We start from the raw sequence: 22,315 nt of genomic DNA on the forward strand, positions 1-22,315 counted from the left end.
CTACACTTCCATCTACCGTCTCTTCTACAGAAACATCACAAACAACTGAACCTACAACTTTAGTTACAACAAACTCTCCTACAACTGCAACTCCACTTCCAACAACCACCTCTTCTACAGAAACAACACAAACAACTGTGGTTACAACAAACTCACCTACAACTGCAACTACACTTCCAACTACTGTCTCTTCTACAGAAACAACACAAACAACTGAAGCTACAACTGTGGTTACAACAAACTCACCTACAACTGCAACTACACTTCCAACTACTGTCTCTTCTACAGAAACAACACAAACAACTGAAGCTACAACTGTTGGTTACAACAAACTCCCTACAACTGCAACTACACTTCCAACTACTGTCTCTTCTACAGAAACAACACAAACAACTGAAGCTACAACTGTGGTTACAACAAACTCACCTACAACTGCAACACTTCCAACAACTGTCTTCTACAGAAACAACAACACAAACAACTGAACCTACAACTGTGGTTACAACAAACTCACCTACAACTGCAACTACACTTCCAACTACTGTCTCTTCTACGGAAACAACACAAACAACTGAACCTACAACTTTGATAACAAACTCTCCTACAACTGCAACTCCACTTCCAGCAACCACCTCTTCTACAGAAAAAACAAAAAAAAGTGAAGCTACAACTGTGGTTACAACAAACTCACCTACAACTGCAACTACACTTCCAACTACTGTCTCTTCTACGGAAACAACACAAACAACTGAACCTACAACTTTAGTTACAACAAACTCTCCTACAACTGCAACTCCACTTCCAACAACCACCTCTTCTACAGAAACAACACAAACAACTAAAGCTACAACTGTGGTTACAACAAACTCACCTACAACTGCAACTACACTTCCAACTACTGTCTCTTCTACAGAAACAACACAAACAACTGAAGCTACAACTGTGGTTACAACAAACTCACCTACAACTGCAACTACACTTCCAACTACCACCTCTTCTACAGAAACAACACAAACAACTGAAGCTACAACTGTGGTTACAACAAACTCACCTACAACTGCAACTCCACTTCCATCTACCATCTCTTCTACAGAAACAGCACAAACAACTGAAGCTACAACTGTGGTTACAACAAACTCACCTACAACTGCAACTCCACTTCCATCTACCGTCTCGTCTACAGAAACAACACAAACAACTGAAGCTACAACTGTGGTTACAACAAACTCACCTACAACTGCAACTCCACTTCCATCTACCATCTCTTCTACAGAAACAGCACAAACAACTGAAGCTACAACTGTGGTTACAACAAACTCACCTACAACTGCAACTCCACTTCCATCTACCGTCTCGTCTACAGAAACAACACAAACAACTGAAGCTACAACTGGGGTTACAACAAACTCTCCTACAACTGCAACTCCACTTCCAGCAACCACCTCTTCTACAGAAACAGCACAAACAACTGAAGCTACAACTGTGGTTACAACAAACTCACCTACAACTGCAACTCCACTTCCATCTACCGTCTCGTCTACAGAAACAACACAAACAACGGAAGCTACAACTGGGGTTACAACAAACTCACCTACAACTGCAACTCCACTTCCATCTACCATCTCTTCTACAGAAACAGCACAAACAACTGAAGCTACAACTGTGGTTACAACAAACTCACCTACAACTGCAACTCCACTTCCAACTACTGTCTCTTCTACAGAAACAACACAAACAACTGAAGCTACAACTGTGGTTACAACAAACTCACCTACAACTGCAACTCCACTTCCAACTACTGTGTCTTCTACAGAAACAGCACAAACAACTGAAGCTACAACTGTGGTTACAACAAACTCACCTACAACTGCAACTACACTTCCAACTACTGTCTCTTCTACAGAAACAACACAGACAACTGAACCTACAACTGTAGTTACAACAACCTCACCTACAACTGCAACTACGCTTCCATCTACCATCTCTTCTACAGAAACAACACAAACAACTGAACCTACAACTGTTTACGACAAACTCATCTACAACTGCAACTCCACTTCCATCTACTGTCTCTTCTACAGAAACACCACAAACAACTGAACCTACAACTGTGATTACAACAAACTCACCTACAACTGCAACTACACTTCCAACTACTGTCTCTTCTACAGAAACAACACAAACAACTGAAGCTACATCTGTGGTTACAACAAACTCACCTACAACTGCAACTACACTTCCAACTACTGTCTCTTCTACAGAAACAACACAGACAACTGAACCTACAACTGTAGTTACAACAACCTCACCTACAACTGCAACTACGCTTCCATCTACCATCTCTTCTACAGAAACAACACAAACAACTGAACCTACAACTGTGGTTACGACAAACTCATCTACAACTGCAACTCCACTTCCATCTACTGTCTCTTCTACAGAAACAACACAAACAACTGAACCTACAACTGTGATTACAACAAACTCACCTACAACTGCAACTACACTTCCAACTACTGTCTCTTCTACAGAAACAACACAAACAACTGAAGCTACATCTGTGGTTACAACAAACTCAACAACATCCCTACATACAACAAATACAACCCCAAACACAACTCAGTCAGTTTTTTTTAGTTTTTCCAGCGATGAAACCTTTGTGGCTGATCTGGAAACTCCAACTTCAGCGGTATATAAATCCAGAGAAAAGCAAGTCTTAACTGAGGTACGTTGCATAGCAAAAATTCAAGATGCCGTTTGCACTGCAAGTTAAATAGTAACAGACTCTTTACATTTGAATGTCTTCAATGTAAAGAAGACATTCTGTACACTAACATATATATATATATCAGTGTACCTAATTAATTGCACCCCACATAGACAGTTATGTATGCTATTTTTACTCCTATGCTTATGGTGTTTTATTTTATTTGTGCCCTCGTGTAAATATTAATATGCTGCTATTTTAATAATTAGTTAAAATTTGACTGTCAAATTTTACTGCTAAATTTTAATACATCAAAAATAATTGCAGAACACACTTTCTTTTTTGCATACTCATTATTAAACTTAGAGCAGCGTTCCTCAAACCTTGCGCTGGAGGGCCAGTGCGCTCCAGTGTTTAGCTCGTACCCTGATCAAACTCACCTGCATGTGATTTTCTTATGTTCCTGAAGACATTGATTAGGGTTAGTATGCTCAGTTGCGTTTGATTTTGATTAGAGCTAAACTAAACTAGCTAAACTCTGCAGGAAAGTGGATCTCATGGGCCAGATTTGAGGATCCCTGTCTTAGAGCAGTTTCTCAAGAACAGTTGTAATATATATATATATATATATATATATATATATATATATTTTTTGGCAAAAATACAAACACACAAACTTGTGTGTGGCTTGACTGGGCGATCATCTAAGCATTGTAAAAAAAAAAAAGTAGCAAAAAAAAAAAAAAAGGTTGCAAAAAGTTACAATATAAGTGAATAAATAATTGTGATAACAGAAAAAAAAAACTTTATTTGCAGATGATGGACCAAGTACGTTAAGACATACAGTTAAACAAGAACTACAGAGAGGAATTAGACAGTAAATGCTATCATGCACTAAAATTTGGAAACTGTGTGAACAGTAACTTCATATCATGTTAAAACATATGAATGACTATCAAATCTCTTTCATGTTGTATTTTTTCCTGTGATTAAAATCTAAATTGTTAACTAAATATTGAACCTGACATTGTCAACCTGTTTTCCACAGTTGGAGCCGTTATTTAAAAACCAGTTCCCCTCCTTCATTAGCCTGCTAGTTATTAAGTTCCGGTGAGTATTTCTTCCCTTTAAATAGGAATACATTTCATTTTTTGAAAGACAAAAGTCTCTGGTTTACAGGACAATCTAGCTATTAATACATGTTTCTTCTTTATTGTACATATAAGAAATACATTTTTAGATTTCCAAACATTCCTATGGGATCACACAGACAGAGGTAACTGATGCTAAATCCTAAATCTAGGGCTGCAACTAATTATTTTGATAATCTGTCTACAATTTATTTATTTATTTATTTTATTAATCAGATGAAAAATATTTAAAAAAGACTTTTAATCAATTATTTTAAACAATGTTATTTCACATCTTACCCAATGGTGGTCTCCGAACAATGTGCAATATAAAGCCTAGGAAAACAAATATAGTCCATGTTTCTATGTAGGTTATGCTATAAATTAGTAAAAAGGGTTAAAGAATACAAACATTGAATTTTAAAACTAAAAGGGAGGTTGGGGTTGGTCCCCCTTGGTAAAAATTGTGCTTCGGGCACCTTCTCTGTCATCAGGCCCTTGGAATCGCCCTAACCTTAACCCCCTTTACAGCGCCCCTGCTAACAAGACTCGCTTGTTGTCGGAATATGCAAAAATGGAAAATACTTGTGGGACTTTCTAGCATTTACAGATTACGCTACACACATAATATACATGTTATGCACTGAGGCAAACACGTGTCAGAGGCATTAAACAGCACACACATCTGTCAAGCATGACAGGAAAAGACATGTTAAATGCTTATGCTTACGCTTATGCTTATAAATATAAAGCATTCTCATGTTTCATACAACCTTGATCACGTACCTTTCACGCAGCAGCTCTCTCTGTGTCCTTAGCTATTTTTAATATGCATTTTGTCCATAGAAACGGGATATTCACTACTGTAAAGCAGTGTGACTAGATGATGGTTTCCGAGCACAGTGCACAGCCGCAACTAATCAGTAATCAAATTTGTTGTCGATTATTTTCATTATCCATGATAATCGAAAAACGAATCCTGTTTTTATCCAGTATTTTCCACAATTCTTCTATTGATTTAAGCTTTAGTATCAGTTGCTTCTGTCTCTTCATGTAACCCCAGATGATGGTGAGATCAGATGTCTGTGTTGGCCATACCATTGGTTGTTGGACTCCTTGTTCATACAAAGAGGATCTAAATATTATTCCAAAATTTTACATCCCAAATTTTTATTTTCTACTGGTAGAAAATATATAAATAACTATCTTAAAACAAATGTGATATATACTGTAATGAATTTTTGTTAAAAGCATCTGACACAATTTTATAATACCAATCTTTCTCTATGACTCTTTATGACACTTTCTCTTTTGTAGTCGTGGTTCAATCATCACTGACCTGAATTTGACATTTGGAGCCGAATTACCCAATACAGAGGACATAAAAAGCACTATTTGGCAAGCCAATGCCACTCTTAATATCACCAGTGTAACAGGTAAGTCAAACAAGCAACATCATTAATGTAATGCCATTCAAAACTATTTAGAATACTTTCTGTATTACTTTGTATTGTTATTAAACTGTTTTTTTTTAATCCTTTACCCCCCCCCCCTCCCAATTTTCTACAAATCATCGAAACTCGCACAACAGTAATGGAGCCCACCACCACAACCAGCACCACAACACCTATAACCACACCTACCACAACCACAACCACACCTATTACAATCGGCACCACAACCACCCCTGACACAACAACAACCGCCACCACAACCACACCTGACACAACAACAACCGCCACCACAACCACACCTAATACAACAACAACAGCCGCCACAACCACACCTAATACAACAACAATCGCCACCACAACAACAACCACACCTAACACAACAACAACCGCCACCACAACCACACCTAATACAACAACAATCGCCACCACAACAACAACCACACCTACCACAAACACAACCACACCTATTACAACAACAACAACAACCAACACACCTAACACAACAACAACCACCACCACAACCACACCTAATACAACAACAACCGCCACCACAACAACAACCACACCTAATACAACAACAACCGCCGCCACAACCACAACCACACCTAATACAACAACAACAGCCGCCACAACCACACCTAATACAACAACAATCGCCACCACAACAACAACCACGCCTAACACAACAACAACCGCCGCCACAACCACAACCACACCTAATACAACAACAACAGCCGCCACAACCACACCTAATACAACAACAATCGCCACCACAACAACAACCACACCTAACACAACAACAATCGCCACCACAACAACAACCACACCTAACACAACAACAACTGCCACCACAACAACAACCACACCTAATACAACAACAATCGCCACCACAACAACAACCACACCTACCACAAACACAACCACACCTTTTACAACAACAACCGCCACCACAACCACAACCACACCTAACACAACAACAACTGCCACCACAACAACAACCACACCTAATACAACAACAATCGCCACCACAACAACAACCACACCTAATACAACAACAATCGCCACCACAACCACACCTAATACAACAACAATCGCCACCACAACAACAACCACACCTACCACAAACACAACCACACCTATTACAACAACAACAACAACCACACCTAATACAACAACAACCGCCACCACAACCACACCTAATACAACAACAACCGCCACCACAACAACAACCACACCTAATACAACCACAACTGCCGCCACAACCACAACCACACCTAATACAACAACAACAGCCGCCACAACCACACCTAATACAACAACAATCGCCACCACAACCACACCTGACACAACAATCGCCACCACACCTAACACAACAATCGCCACCACAACAACAACCACACCTAACACAACAACAACCGCCACCACAACCACAACCACAACCACAACCACACCTAATACAACAACAATCGCCACCACAACAACAACCACACCTAACACAACAATCGCCACCACACCTAATACAATAACAACAACAGACAACCTTAATACAACAACAACCACAACCACACCTAATACAACAACCACCACCACCACAACAACCACACCCAATACAACAACAACAGCCAACCTTAATACAACAACCACCACCACCACAACCACACCTAATACAACAACAACCGCCACCACAACAACAGCCAAACCTAATACAACTACCACCAGCCCTACTATAACAACAAAAGCAACAACAACAACAACTACAACTACAACAACAACCACCACCACACAACTCCAACTACAACAACCACAACATCAACAACTCCAACTACAACCACCACCACCACCACAACAACAACTCCAACTACAACCACCACAACAACAACTCCAACTACAACCACCACCACAACAACAGCACCAGCACGTCCTCTGCCAACTGTAGCCATACAGATTGTTATTATAGAGGTTTTTACTCCAGCACTGGCACACCCAGAAACTACAGAATTTAAAGAACTAGCCGCAAGAGTGGAGACTATGGTATGTTTCAAATGGCAGAAAAATACAGTGATATATATGTAGAAGCATTTGCAAAGATACACATTAATATTTTAAAATATATAGATTTTATTTTAAACAATAGTAAAAAATCTAAAGGAAAATTCTAAACACAGTTTTGTATTTGCCTAAATGTTTTGGGAATGACAAAAACTTTTTTATCACCCTTGTTCAGTTGTATAGTACTCTTTACAAAAACAATAACAACAACAAAACATTACCTACTTCCATAAAAATTGAATTGTTTCATAAAATATTAGGAAGCATTCCTAAAACTAACTTTCTGCTTTCACAGTTTGATGAAGTCTATAAAAAAAAGTTTGGGCCTCGTTTCATCAGGACCATCGTGATTGCATTCATGTAAGTAAAAAGTTTGATTCAGTACTTTAAATGATTACTTCATTTAATTTAAACTCCATCATGCTTTCAATGTCAGACAGTTTGTGTAATTTTTCATGTCATAAAAACTTATTTATGCATTTGATTATACTCACTACTGTCAATGGCACAAAATATGGCAAGATTTTCTCTCTTTTATGCAAGTTAGCCATTTACGGTTATAGGTTAGGTTACATTTTGACATTTTCATGACGCAGTTTTTTTAAAATCTCTTTTCTCCCATCTCTGCACCACAACCCATCATATATATGGATGTAATTATAAGCTGTAAAACATATCTTTTTTCCAGAGCTGTTGCCAGAACCCGGGCAGAATCGAATGTACAGGCGGAGGTTGAGTTGGTGTTTAGTGAAGCGTCCACTGAACCGATCCCCAGCAACACTGAAATTGTGCAGACTCTAAAAGAAGCAGCTGTTAATTCAACTGCAGGCTTCAACCTCACCCTTGATGCCGCCACTATTACTGTCATTAGTAAGCTCATTTAGATATGACAGAATTCTAAGATCTTACTATGTTAACTTGCCTAGAAAAGTTCTATGCAATCTCTGCTACGTTATCTTTAAAAACAATTCCTTTTTTTGTAGAATCAGTGAAGATAATTCCACTGACAATCCTCACCAATGGAACCTTTGTGGCTGTTCTTTCAAATAAAAATTCTACTGAATTTCAGAACAGAGCTTCGATGATAAAAGCAGGGGTGAGTGTGACGTGTCTACTTATGAATTTTGGGTAAAATGCTTTTAAAAAATAAAGCCAATTTTGTTGAACCACTCTTGTTTTGCAGCTTGAACCTTTTTTCCTGGCTGATTATCCAACATCATTCAGCACCATATCCGTAACAAACTTCAGGTATGAATATAGTGGTGTGTTCTTGAAAATAGCTACTGATTCAACATAACACTCAGATTTCATTGATGAATCTTGATTCCAAACTCTCTCCAGTGATGCCAGTGTAAAATTAAGGAGTGTGCCAACAATCCGAAACTCCATGGATCTTGTATTCGGAGTGGACGCCGTTCTACCCAATAGCACCCAGATAGTGAACACTGTAGTACGAGCAGCCAGAAACAACACGTTACCCTTCCAGATCTTCACTTCTTCAATCATAATAAATGGAACCGGTGAGTGATGTACTTTGAGTATTTAAAAAAAAATAAAATAAATAATATATATATATATATATATATATATATAATATATATATATATATATATATATATATATTATAATATATATATTTTTTTTTTTTTTTTTTTTTTTTTTTTTTTTTTTTTTTTTTACTGGAATTGTACAACCCTGTAAATCAATATAGGGTTGAGTACATTTGTATCTTGTTTGCGTTTGGCTGTCCTACACAATTAGAAAGTTTTGCACAATTTGTGATGATGAAAAAAATCAGTTCCATTTTTGTAGAATCACTGCAGAAAATTCCAGTGGCAATCCAGACTAATGTAACTTTTTTTTCAATTACACAATTTGTTGAATTTCAGAGCAGGACATCGGTGATAAAAACTGATATATTAGCACACTGGCGTGTCCTTGAAAACATTAATTTGTTTGTTAGGGTTAGTAAAGTAAGTTGACATGTAGGGTTTCAAAGGGGTGGAATATCCCCAGTAAATTTATGGAAACTTTCCAAAAATTTACTGGAAATTGCTATTGACATGTAGTTGCAAAGTTGAACAAAACCTTTTTCATATTTTACTAATGACTGTTAGTTGACTGGTAGAATGCCTATATTGTTTAAATACATAGAATTCAAAATTTAATGAAATTTGATATTGAATAATTAAATCAGACAGACTTGCATTATTGTTATAGGTTATTGCACAACAAAATCACACAATCTTGCATTTCACAAGCAAATTTCAGAAGATGATAAATCAGTAATCGGCAAGTTTGTTTTATAATCAGACAGCAATAATAATTATTCACAATAACAGAGGAGTAAGAAAAAAGGACTTTATATGATTGAAGGAATGTGGACTACAAGCTTGACATTTTCCACGGAGAGAGAGAACGCGAATGTGAATGTGCACATGAATTTTAAGAGTTCAATCTTGCAGCGTTGCATCTGTTTCACTACTTGAGCTTTAGACAAAATGCAGTGAAAAAAAGGGTCAGTGAATGATAATTTCTGTCTGTTTTCTTCTCTTTGTAATGTAGAATTTTCGTCAGGTGAAGTCAGCAGCAGGGTCAGTGTGTTGACCGCTTCAGTCCTGGTTGCTGTGTCGCTTCTGGTTCCATGGTTTAACTGGGCGTAACCACTCAGGCCAATATAACTGATTCAGACGGGTCTGAATCTTGCCTTCAGCTCAAGTGAAGGACTCAAATGAAGCTGACGATGCTACTTAATGAGTAGTGATAAAAGTTTATATTTAATTAATATAATCCTATTTATATAATATAATGCATTCCATATTGGTTCTGGATCTTCATGTTCCTGCATGTTTTGGTAAATTTTCTTCAGAAAGTACGCTTTACTATTATATCCCACAACTGTTCCTTTTAGTAAGGACATTTTTGAAACACATTACACATTATTGATTTCTCAGTAAAGGTATCAAGAAACAGTTAAAAAACAACAACCACATTTCAGCTGATTTTCAGTTTTATTAATATGACGACTTTAAAATCAGCCATCCTCAGATCATATCTCGCTGCTTCAGTTAGATTACTATACATATTAAAACAGAACCATAATACTATGCATATTTAAAATAAAACTCTACTGTGTGCTGACAGAGGGAAATGGGTGATTTAAAAAGTTTGATCTCTTTAGAAGATTCCACTTTATTTTTGAGATTTCAAGGTCAAACTGTTGTCTCATACACACATACCTTTGAAATGCAGCATAGCGGCTCTTCTGAAACCGAATGCAAGCCATGCATTTGAAAATGTTAAAGTTCATTTTTATGCTGGCTGACTCTGAACAGTCTGGAACTGGAGTGAAAGGATAAAGTGTTTCAATGCTAATGAAACCTGTAAAGTGACTCTGCAGAATGACAAATAGCTACAGGATATGACATCAATCTAGGGGAGAAGCTTGGGTCTGATAATATTACATATTAACTACAAAAACAACACGCTTCTAAGTCAAATGCAAAATTTCATGCACTTGTATCATACCAGTATTTTCTAAATTATTTATTCTAGAAAAAAATCTATCTAATATTTCCAAAGTTAATTTAATTCTGAACTCTAAGGGATTTTCTGGGAAATGTATTGCTTGTTGATATTGTGCACACTAAACCATGTAATGGGTAGCAAGAGCACAAGTTAGATATCAGACTGTATGGATATATAAGTTTGTATATATATTTCAATTCTGTATATGTATTATTTATAACTTTTCCGGATAACAGTCAATGTTGCATCTATGTGCTAAATATAACAAGTGCAAATATAACAGTGATAAATAAAATCAATCATTTTCATTTTCAGTCACTGGGTCATATTTCTTCCTCTCTCTTGTCAGCAGTAATAAAAAAATTGCAGTCGACTTTCATATCTGATTATAATCACTCCTCCAACACCCGTCTGTCCAGTCCCTGCCGTTTCGTCTGAGATTCATTGGTTTAATTTGGAAAGCATGTGATGTGAGCACGGAACATTACATATATTCATGACAGTACACCCAAAAAATGTCATGAATTACTTGCCCTCCTGTCGTTCCAAACCGGTATGACTTTCTTTCCTCTGAAATGTATCAGTGTTTTTACACTTCCATCAAATGAAGTCTATAGGGGTCAATGTTTGTTTGGAAAAACACAGGAAAAAGAAAGAAAGAAAAGTCCATTTTGCTTCAAGTATCCCACATTGGATATAAGATAGATGACTCCAACATTGGTTTGCTTTAAATTTTAATGTTATCAATAAACAATTAACTTGTGTGAAATTGATAGGTGCATGCACACACACACAAAAAAAAAAAACAAAAAATACTCTACAAAAAAAATTATAAGATAAAAAAAAACATCCTATAAAGAAATTATTCAGACAACATAACACAAAAAAAGACTTTACCCCAGCTTAGAGGTGAACTCTACTTTTTTAACATCTACTCCTACAAAATGAAAAGTATTTAAAAAAAGAAAAAGAAAAAGAGAAATGACTGTATGATAAATGTCACAGCAGTGGCATAATAAATGCAAAGTCATATACTGCTCACGGTCATCCAGGCTTCACTTTCTCCATGCCTTAAGTAGATCTCCAGGAACAATAAATGCTTCCATCTGCTGGGTCTCTAAAGTAATAGAGCAGTAAATAATTCAGCCATTTATGCTCAACTAAGATTCCTGATCGTAGATTTAATACCAAACTGTAAACTTTTCAGTTGGAAAAAACAAAGATAAACTTATGTGGTTTAAAACCGCAAGACTTTATGTATTGATTAAGAAGAACCAGTAGCATTTAGTAGCATGATGTGACTAAAACAGCTTTATTTATAGTACATTCTAATCATTTGTCGAGCCGGAGCTTTTAACAAAATCCACTTTACAAAATTCTGAACATTATATGTACATGATTACAACTAGCATTTTGACTAAGTTACCAGAAAAATGTGGAAAAACAATTACTGGCACAATAAAAATGTCTATAATGTATTTTGCTGGTGTGTGATTTAGTGACATGTCAGTGCGTATGTTGATTATTAACAAAGTGTCATGTAATCTAGGCTGAGAAAAGCTTAAAAAAAGTGATTAGCAATGCTCAAAATGTATTTATTTTTTATTTTTTTCAAGATTCAAGATTTTTATTTGTCCCATACATGGTTATATGGAGAGCATATGACCAGCAGTAAAATGTAAGTCAGGTCCGCTCCATGGACAGTGCAATTATTAAAGAACACAAACACAAGAAAATGATACAAAAAAAAATGATATGGAAAAAGTACGATAAAAAAAAAATAAGAATAAAATAAGATGCTTATAAAATAAAATGTAAAGGACAGTATACTGTAGACTTAATAAATATTAAGATGAGCGGGAATGTACAAAAGAAGAATGTGCAAACAGGTTGTAAAGAGTATTTACATAGCAGCAAGGTAGTAAAAAAAAAGTAAATAAATAAAAATAAAAATGATAGAAATTGCTGTGTGCTAGTGACAATGTGAGTATGTTAAGTATCTTACTGATAATTAAGTGAATGTTGATGTTAAGAGACTGAGTCTAAGTTTTGTAGCCTATTATGGCCTGGGGGAAGAAGCTCCTCCTAAGTCTCTCAGTTTTTGGCCATCAGCTACGGAAGCGCTTTCCAGATGGCAGCAAAATGAAAAGAGAAGTTACCAGGGTGATTTGTGTCCTTAATGATTTTAACAGCTCTGCTTTTGCAGCGTTTGAGGTAGATTTGCATTAAAAGTGTCGCTTCAAAGGGAAAATTTAGTTACAGCACCTGATGGTACAAACTGAACCTGATTTTAAAACACTACACTGTTAAAAAAATAACTTTCTAAGTTATAAATAATAGAGATTATTGGAATATGTTTGACAAGAAAGTGCTATATATATATATTTTTTTATTTTTTTTTTTATTTAACTGGCTCAAGTTTTGTTGTTTTCTGAGAAACAAGAATGTGAACTATGTGTGAAGTATGCATTTCCTATCTGCGAATGTATTATGGTGCTTTGTCTAAAAACATTTCAAACATTCACAGTCAAAAACTCGTCACTCCTCATCACTCCGTTCGCACCAGGCAGGTGACACCCATGTACTAACTTTACAGGCGCATGAGGTGAGAAGGGTGCTTAGATCAGTGGACTCCTCGAGGAAAAGCAACCGGACCCCTTACATCACTGAAGGACCTCAATAAGGCCACAAAAATACTAAAGGACTCAACACACTTCACTTGTTTCAGCTGCTGCCTTAGGGCAGGCCTTACTGGTGCATTAAAACAAGGACTAGGAGATTTAACGGCAGTTTCTTTCCTTGAGCCATAAGCAGTATGAACTTCAATATGTCATTGACATCATATATAATCCCATTCTAATGTCATGTATAGTAGTGTAATACCAAATTTTTGTTTTTTTTTTTGTCTTCCTCACCACTTTGAATGCAATACACTATTACTGTTGCAATATAAACTCTTTATTTTCTTATGCCTACTGTTGTTAGTGCAGTTCAACTTTTAATGATTTGCTGTATGTGTATTAATGTGATATACTCGTTAACCGGGAAAAACCTACTCTAATTTCACTGTACATGGTCCCATGAAGACGATTATAAAAGCAATTTGATTCATTTGAAAAATGTATAATTAGTTGATGTACATTTTAGAAATATATAAATTAAGATATTTTATGAATAAAGTCTGTAAGTCTGGCCCATGGGCTTCAATGGAGTACTTAGGCACCATTTGAGCATCTGAATGTTTCCAAATAAGCCCCACATCAGGATTTATTCACAAAAATATTGATTTTAACAGATTTAAAATATCAACAGGGGAAGTATTTAAAAAAATTACTTGTACTAATGTTTGTGCTAGTCGCTAATCACCTGTACCAATAACATTCAACATGAAAAACATACAGTCTGATGCACCAGCAAGAACATTTTTACGGTGCCCTCATGATGAAGGCGACATGCCTCTGTGATTTGTGTCCAGGTTTTTGCTGTTAAGTTTTTGTTTGACTGTGATTAGTTGTGTTCCTAGTTATTGTCTTCTAGATGGCAGTAGTACCCAAGCATACAAACATGTAAGTGACAGCAAACATAAGAGTAAAAGAGAACAAAGTAGTTAAAGAGAAGCCTAAGCTGGTTCTTAAGAAATAAAGAGGCTACACGCCAGTTCATGCATTACTTTCCAGAGTGTTTATTTAATGAACACCACAATTTTCTTGCTGAAAAACAGGCGATTTACACATTAGCAGGATATCATATGATATAATGGTGGCCTCCACAGTTCGTAAATTCTAGGTCTATCTAAATATACGTTTGTAAATGAAGGTTATTAAGCAAGGTAAGGTAAAAGGTTAGAAGTACACTCTAACTTAGAAAATTCATCAAAGTTTGTCGGGATCTACACTCATTGAAAACACCATAGGTGGGATTTAAAATTGGTCCCCTTCCCCACGGTGGCGGGCCAAAAAAGCACCACACAATGGGGGTTTCCTTTAAGAATGTAGGATATGTTTATCAAAAGACAAGCATGGAGCTTAAATATACTGTGGAATGTAGCATATCATAGTAATCTCATTGTGCCCCATATTTTAAGAAATGCTCTATTTTAATTTTCAATTTCATTCAAGGTAAGCTTGTGTTACTGTATTTTGCATACGTTTTGTGTACCATTTAGGCCAATGGAAAAAAAAAAAATGGAAAATAATCTGCTCTACAGAACAATTTATGATGTTTTATATTTGTAAATTTAAAGCCAATGGGAAAAATGAAAAAAATCAATCATTCAGTGTTTGTAGTTTACGTGCTTAAAATAGTTCACATGGTTTTAAAATAATTACCAGCATTTTTTCCCCCTTCTTTTTTTTGACTTCAGAGTTGAAAGTGGGATTAATTGGTATACTTACCCTACAGAGGAAAACTGGACATCATGCACTTTAAATACCTGAAAATTGAAAAAAAAGTGACGTGACATTCAGCCAAGTATGGGACCCTACTCAGAATTCGTTGCTCTGCATTTAACCCATCCGAAAGTGAACACACACACAGAGCAGTGAACACACACAACACACACTGTGAACACACACCCGGAGCAGTGGGCAGCCATTTGTTTTATGCTGCGGCGCCCCGGGGAGCAGTTGGGGGGTCGATGCCTTGCTCAAGGGCACCTAAGTCATGGGTATTGAAGGTGGAGAGAAAACTGTACATGCACTCCCCCCCTTTACCCACAATTTCCTGCATGGCCCGAGACTCGAACTCACAACCTTCGATTGGGAGTCCGACTCTCTAACCCATAGGCCACGACTTCCCACACTACCAGCAAACAATTACAACAAGGAGTGTTCTAGACTGATGATGATCTCATTGAATCAACAATGAACTGACTTTACCTGCTAAACTGACTGCTTTTCTATTGTCCTACTTGCATTATCAGCACACGCCTTTTCTGTTTAACACTGTAAAGCTGCTTTGACACAATCTGTATTGTATGAAGTGCTATATAAATATAGGTGACCTGACTTGACTTTTTTACATCCTCTAACCCGATAGAATCATAGTCGGAAGCATAATATATATAAAATAACATCAGAAATGTTTGTTAAAATAATGTTTGTGCCTTTAAAGATGTGAAATCAACCTATAAATAAACCACTTAGACAATGCAACTGATAATAATTAGGTTAAGAGATGAGAAAAGAAAGTTACAAAAAAGCACCTTTGGGTTGGAAAACAGCTCAACAAAGCTCTTTCTTTCCTTGGTGCAATCTGTGGTAATTTCACATATTTCCTTCTCCTCATCTAGTCGTTGGTATGTCATAAATAAGGAACGCACTGATAAGATCTCAGTCCAGTTTGGTTGTGAAAATGGAATGTAATAACAATGCACCTCTGGCTTAAGAGTGATTTAGCAGAACTTAAAACCCTGGAATGCTGATTCACACACTGAATTAGAAATGGTCTTCCTCCTCTGTCAAAGCAATAGACCTTGTGGTTAATGACATGCTACGCTGTCACATCACATGACTCAAAGAGAGGTTATAAAACAGTGAATTTTAGTGATGCATGACTTCATTTACCTTTACCATGGGACTTACTGCTTAACCCATGAATTTGATATTACACTCGACTCCATCATTTCTTAAAGCAAGCAGACCAATCGGGTGAGATTAATTTGCTTTTCTTCTCTTTAAACTTTCACTTAAAAATTGTTATGCCTGGAAATAAATAATATTTGACTGAAATAGGAACATTTTCCCAAATACTTAAAGATGGATAAAATGAATAATGAAATAAAAAATATATTTCAAAATGTGTATTAATAGTATTTTCATTGTAAATATCTATGGAAGCCCATTTCCACCAATAAATAAATAAATACAACTTCTCGCAATTATGAGATTACATATTGCAATTCTTTTTCCTGAGAATTGTGTGATATAAACTTGCAATTCTGACACAGTTCTGACAGTTCTTTTTTCTCACAGTTCTGACTTTTTCTCACAATTGCAAGTTTATATGTTGCAATCCTATTTTTTTTCACAATACTGACTTTTTTTCTCTCGCAATTGCAGGTTCATAACTTGCAAATGCTTGTTATAAAGTCAGGTTTTCAAGATATAAACTAAGATATAAAGATTAAAAAAAAACAGAATAGAGAAAAAAATTACACAATGACTTTTCAATTTTTTTATTCAGTGGCGGAAATTGGCTTCCATAAATATCAGTCACTAGCTTAGTTGAGTTAAAGATGTAAATGAATAATAAATAGCTTAAGAATCTGCCATATACTTACATAAAGTGTCAGTTTAACACACACCCCCCCCCTCCCCCCCCCCCCCCCCCCCCCCCCCCCCCCCCCCCCCCCCCCCCCCCCCCCCCACACACACAATCTGTAGCAATATTAAGACTGTGGCAATACTAGCTATCCTGGGTTTGGAATTTGCATAGTCTGGGTAACTAAAGTTAAAAAAAGTAAAAAGACATTTTCAGTAAATGAAATCTCCAGTCACAACATAAAATAGTTGAATTATTTTGTGATAATGGACAAAAGTAGTTGTTATATGTTTCCACACAACTTTATGTAACCACAGTCAGAGTACTGCCGCTTTTTATGATCTACAGTCATCACTGAGGTGATAATTTCTGCCAACTTTACACCATTTTGAATAAATGCAGGATTAAAACGAATTTACAGATTTTAAGTCGGTTACATAAAAATGTAGATAACTTGAGTTGAATCTGAGAAATAAGTTTAATTACCATTGGATAACTGCTATTTGATCAGACTTGTTCTTAAGACACGGTCTTAACGTAAAAGCTAAATTTATGCAACTGCCCCCTGAACACTGGATAAAGCCAGGTTCAAAATTCTTGTTTCATTGCATTTACATACTGATTTACAGATTTTGTATCTCTTTTAATCACTCCAAAAAAATCAGAAAAATACTGTCAATATTTTAACCTTGTTTTTGGAAATAAATTCTTAAATAAAGCAGCAAATGATATACAAACAAACCCCTCAGTACAAACCTTCAGAATATAAATAGGAATACAACTACTTAGTTTTGTGTATTTAAGTGCGGCTGAAATTGAGGTAAAAACGGCATTTGAAGATATAATTTAAATTTACAGACAAAAATAGATAAAGTGTAATAATAAAACTAGGCAAATGACATATTAACAAACCCTTCAGTAAAAATCTTCAGAATATAGAGAGGAATAAAACTGCTAAGTTTGGTGTCTGTAGGTGCTGCTGAAATGGAGAAACAAACTCATTTTGAGAAACGGCCTTTAAAGATATGTATTGTAATTCAAATTTACAGACGCAAATAGATAAAGTGCAATAATAAAACCAGTCGAATGACAGTAACAAATTTCTCAGTAAAAACTTTCATAAAATAGAAAGGAAATAAACTGCTAAGAAGAGAAAAAAAAAAATTATTCATAAAAAAACATCCTTTGAAGATATGCACTGTAATTGAAACCTACACATGCAAACAGATGAAGTGAAGTACACTGAAATGTGTACTTTGGATGTATTTCTAGTCTGAAAGAAGATTTATTGAAGCAAAATGGCTCAAAATCTCTTGCCAAAATGTCTTGCCTTAAGTTGAAACCTAAACTTAGCCCGTAACTGAAACCATCACTTGACCCAGCCAAACAGGTACAAATTCTATTCTCCAAAGAAGCAGACCCAGATGCACACATTTTAGGTACAAATTGACTGCAGTTTTTTTTTTTTAAATTGTATTATTATTATTATTATTATTATTATTATTATTCATTATTTAAAACCCCAAACCCAGTGCAAACCCAAAGTTAAACATTAAAATCTGACCCAATCCCAGAATGAAACCCGACAGATTGTGAGGTCCCATTGAACTCAAGACATCTAACAAACCTCTACTGCACGATAACTAAGTCACACAAAAGCACTGCACTTTTTTTGCAGTATATTTTTCTGATCTAACACACCTCATTCAACTCATCAGCTCATTAATCAAATGTTCCATGACCTGAACCGAGTGTGTCATACAGGGGAGACGAGAGAATTGAGAATTGAGAAAGGCTGGGCAAGGCATTTTCTGCATAGAACAAAACCAAATAATTTAAAATGTGTATTTTGATCATTTATCTCACATCACACAATATTCAAAAATGATAACAATTCTTTCATATAAAAATATGTAGAAAAGCATTAATGACCACCACCGTTTATATTAAAACTTTATATCACATCTTTTCACAACAATAATAATAATATTCACATATTGTTTATCCCTTTGTTTTTTTTACTCACTCACAATCTGTGCACTTGTTCTAATGTTTGATTGATCATTTTTAACAGCACATACTGCAATCAGAGCTCACTCAACAGCAATGACTGATGTTACAGCAGCTACAGACTCAACAAATGACATCGCAACAGATTCAGTTATTCGTGTTACAAATGATTCTACAGCAGATACAACTGATGGACTTGCCACAGAAATATCCATGGAAACAATTACAAGCAGCACTGTGGAATCTAGAACCGGATTATCAGGTGAGTTCACTTTGTCATGTTGCACAATAACTTCACAAAAAAAGAATTTACTGGAAATAAAAAAAAATGTCACACTGCTCACAGATGAATCAACCAACGGTGACCTGACAGAAATGACAACAATAGAAGAATTTTCAACATCTTTGCCGGATGACCCTACCACTGATACTACAGATCCGTCAATCAACACACCAAAATTTACGGCAGGAACTATAGCATTTACTGATGAATTACCAATTGGTTTCACTGATGACTCAGCCACAAATGTTACAGATGAATCAACAACAGCCTTTGCAACTGATTCATCAGAGGAAGATTCAACAGAGGAAACGGAACTATCAACTGTAGGATTTACTGATCAATCAACTACAACACAACCAAACACAAGAGCTATAGCTGAATCCACCTTAGAAGAAATAACTGTAGACTACACTGACAATACTACAGATGAAGCACGGGAATTGACAACAGCCTTCACATCAGACATATCTACAAATGATTCATCAGAGGAAGATTCAACAGAGGAAACAGAACTATCAACTGTAGGATTCACTGATCAATCAACTACAACACAACCAAACACAAGAACTATAGCTGAATCCACCTTAGAAGAAATAACTTTAAATGTCACTGATGATACTACTGATGAAGAATTGACAACAGCTTTCACGTCAGACATTTCTACAAATGATTCATCAGAGGAAGATTCAACAGAGGAAACGGAACTTTCAACTGTAGGATTTACTGATCAATCAACTACAACACAACCAAACACAAGAGCTATAGCTGAATCCACCTTAGAAGAAATAACTGTAAATGTCACTGATGATACTACTGATGAAGAATTGACAACAGCTTTCACATCAGACATTTCTACAAATGATTCATCAGAGGAAGATTCAACAGAGGAAACTGAACCGTCAACTACAGGAGTTACTGATCAACCAACTACAACACAACCAAACACAAGAACTATAGCTGAATCCACCTTAGAAGAAATAACTGTAAATGTCACTGATGATACTACTGATGAAGAACTGACAACGGCTTTCACGTCAGACATTTCTACAAATGATTCATCAGAGGAAGATTCGACAGAGGAAACGGAACTATCAACAGTAGGATTTACTGATCAATCAACTACAACACAACCAAACACAAGAGCTATAGCTGAATCCACCTTAGAAGAAATAACTGTAAATGTCACTGATGATACTACTGATGAAGAATTGACAACAGCTTTCACGTCAGACATTTCTACAAATGATTCATCAGAGGAAGATTCGACAGAGGAAACGGAACTATCAACAGTAGGATTTACTGATCAATCAACTACAACACAACCAAACACAAGAACTATTGCTGAATCCACCTTAGAAGAAATAACTGTAGCCTACACTAACAATACTACAGATGAAGAACTGACAACAGCTTCTTTCACATCAGACATATCTACAAATGATTCATCAGAGGAAGATTCAACAGAGGAAACGGAACTATCAACAGTAGGATTTACTGATCAATCAACTACAACACAACCAACCACAAGAACTATTGCTGAATCCACCTTAGAAGAAATAACTGTAGCCTATCACTAATGATACTACTGATGAAGAACTGACAACAGCTTTCACCATCAGACATTTCTACAAATGATTCATCAGAGGAAGATTCAACAGAGGAAACGGAACTGTCAACTGTAGGATTTACTGATCAATCAACTACAACACAACCAAACACAAGAGCTATAGCTGAATCCACCTTAGAAGAAATAACTGTAAATGTCACTGATGATACTACTGATGAAGAATTGACAACAGCTTTCACATCAGACATTTCTACGAATGATTCATCAGAGGAAGATTCAACAGAGGAAACGGAACTATCAACTGTAGGATTTACTGATCAATCAACTACAACACAACCAACCACAAGAGCTATAGCTGAATCCACCTTAGAAGAAAATAACTGTAAATGTCACTGATGATACTACTGATGAAGAATTGACAACAGCTTTCACATCAGACATTTCTACGAATGATTCATCAGAGGAAGATTCGACAGAGGAAACGGAACTAACAACTGTAGGATTTACTGATCAATCAACTACAACACAACCAAACACAAGAGCTATAGCTGAATCCACCTTAGAAGAAATAACTGTAAATGTCACTGATGATACTACTGATGAAGAATTGACAACAGCTTTCACATCAGACATTTCTACGAATGATTCATCAGAGGAAGATTCAACAGAGGAAACGGAACTATCAACAGTAGGATTTACTGATCAATCGACTACAACACAACCAAACACAAGAACTATAGCTGAATCCACCTTAGAAGAAATAACTGTAAATGTCACTGATGATACTACTGATGAAGAACTGACAACAGCTTTCACATCAGACATATCTACAAATGATTCATCAGAGGAAGATTCAACAGAGGAAACGGAACTATCAACAGTAGGATTTACTGATCAATCGACTACAACACAACCAAACACAAGAACTATAGCTGAATCCACCTTAGAAGAAATAACTGTAAATGTCACTGTGATTAACTACTGATGAAGAACTGACAACAGCTTTCACGTCAGACATATCTACAAATGATTCATCAGAGGAAGATTCAACAGAGGAAACGGAACTATCAACAGTAGGATTTACTGATCAATCAACTACAACACACCAACCACAAGAACTATTGCTGAATCCACTAGAAGAAAACTAAACTGTACCTTACTAACCTTACTAGAAGAAGACCTGACAACAGCTTTCTTCACATCAGGACATTCTACAAATGATTTCACATCAGATTACTTCAACAGAGGAACGGAACTATCAACAGTAGGATTTACTGATCAATCACACTACAACACAACCAAACACAAGAACTATGCTGAATCCAC

At 36.1% G+C, this 22,315-nt stretch overlaps 2 protein-coding genes across 2 annotated transcripts; both read left to right on the forward strand.

Moving 5' to 3' along the window:
* Positions 1–1,936: 1,936 nt before the first annotated feature.
* Positions 1,937–11,176, forward strand: LOC109091238 (mucin-2-like; the record flags this gene model as incomplete). Its single annotated transcript, XM_042759260.1, is given in 11 exon segments — positions 1,937–2,725; positions 3,756–3,817; positions 5,155–5,273; positions 5,429–7,068; positions 7,071–7,322; positions 7,636–7,700; positions 8,029–8,210; positions 8,324–8,436; positions 8,524–8,588; positions 8,682–8,860; positions 9,906–11,176. Coding segments are annotated over 11 exon segments (3,564 nt in total), but the record flags the coding sequence as incomplete, so codon positions are not given.
* Positions 11,177–19,200: 8,024 nt separating this feature from the next.
* LOC122134472 (dentin sialophosphoprotein-like) lies at positions 19,201–21,092 on the forward strand. The gene is made up of 2 exons (XM_042759321.1): positions 19,201–19,401; positions 19,486–21,092. Exons 1-2 carry the CDS (start codon positions 19,236–19,238, stop codon positions 20,997–20,999), a joined length of 1,680 nt encoding a protein of 559 aa, XP_042615255.1. The 5' UTR covers positions 19,201–19,235; the 3' UTR covers positions 21,000–21,092.
* The last annotated feature ends 1,223 nt before the right edge of the window (positions 21,093–22,315 follow it).

Source organism: Cyprinus carpio, chromosome A7, assembly GCF_018340385.1.
Source record: "Cyprinus carpio isolate SPL01 chromosome A7, ASM1834038v1, whole genome shotgun sequence".
NCBI classification, from domain to species: Eukaryota; Metazoa; Chordata; class Actinopteri; order Cypriniformes; family Cyprinidae; genus Cyprinus; species Cyprinus carpio.

What these genes read in the sequence shown, in the direction of transcription:
- LOC122134472 (XM_042759321.1), top strand. Translation starts at nt 19,236, where the DNA reads ATGACTGATGTTACAGCAGCTACAGACTCAACAAATGACATCGCAACA. An exon ending in ATCTAGAACCGGATTATCAG is followed by an intron (nt 19,402 to 19,485) that starts GTGAGTTCACTT and finishes CACTGCTCACAG; the next exon opens with ATGAATCAACCAACGGTGAC.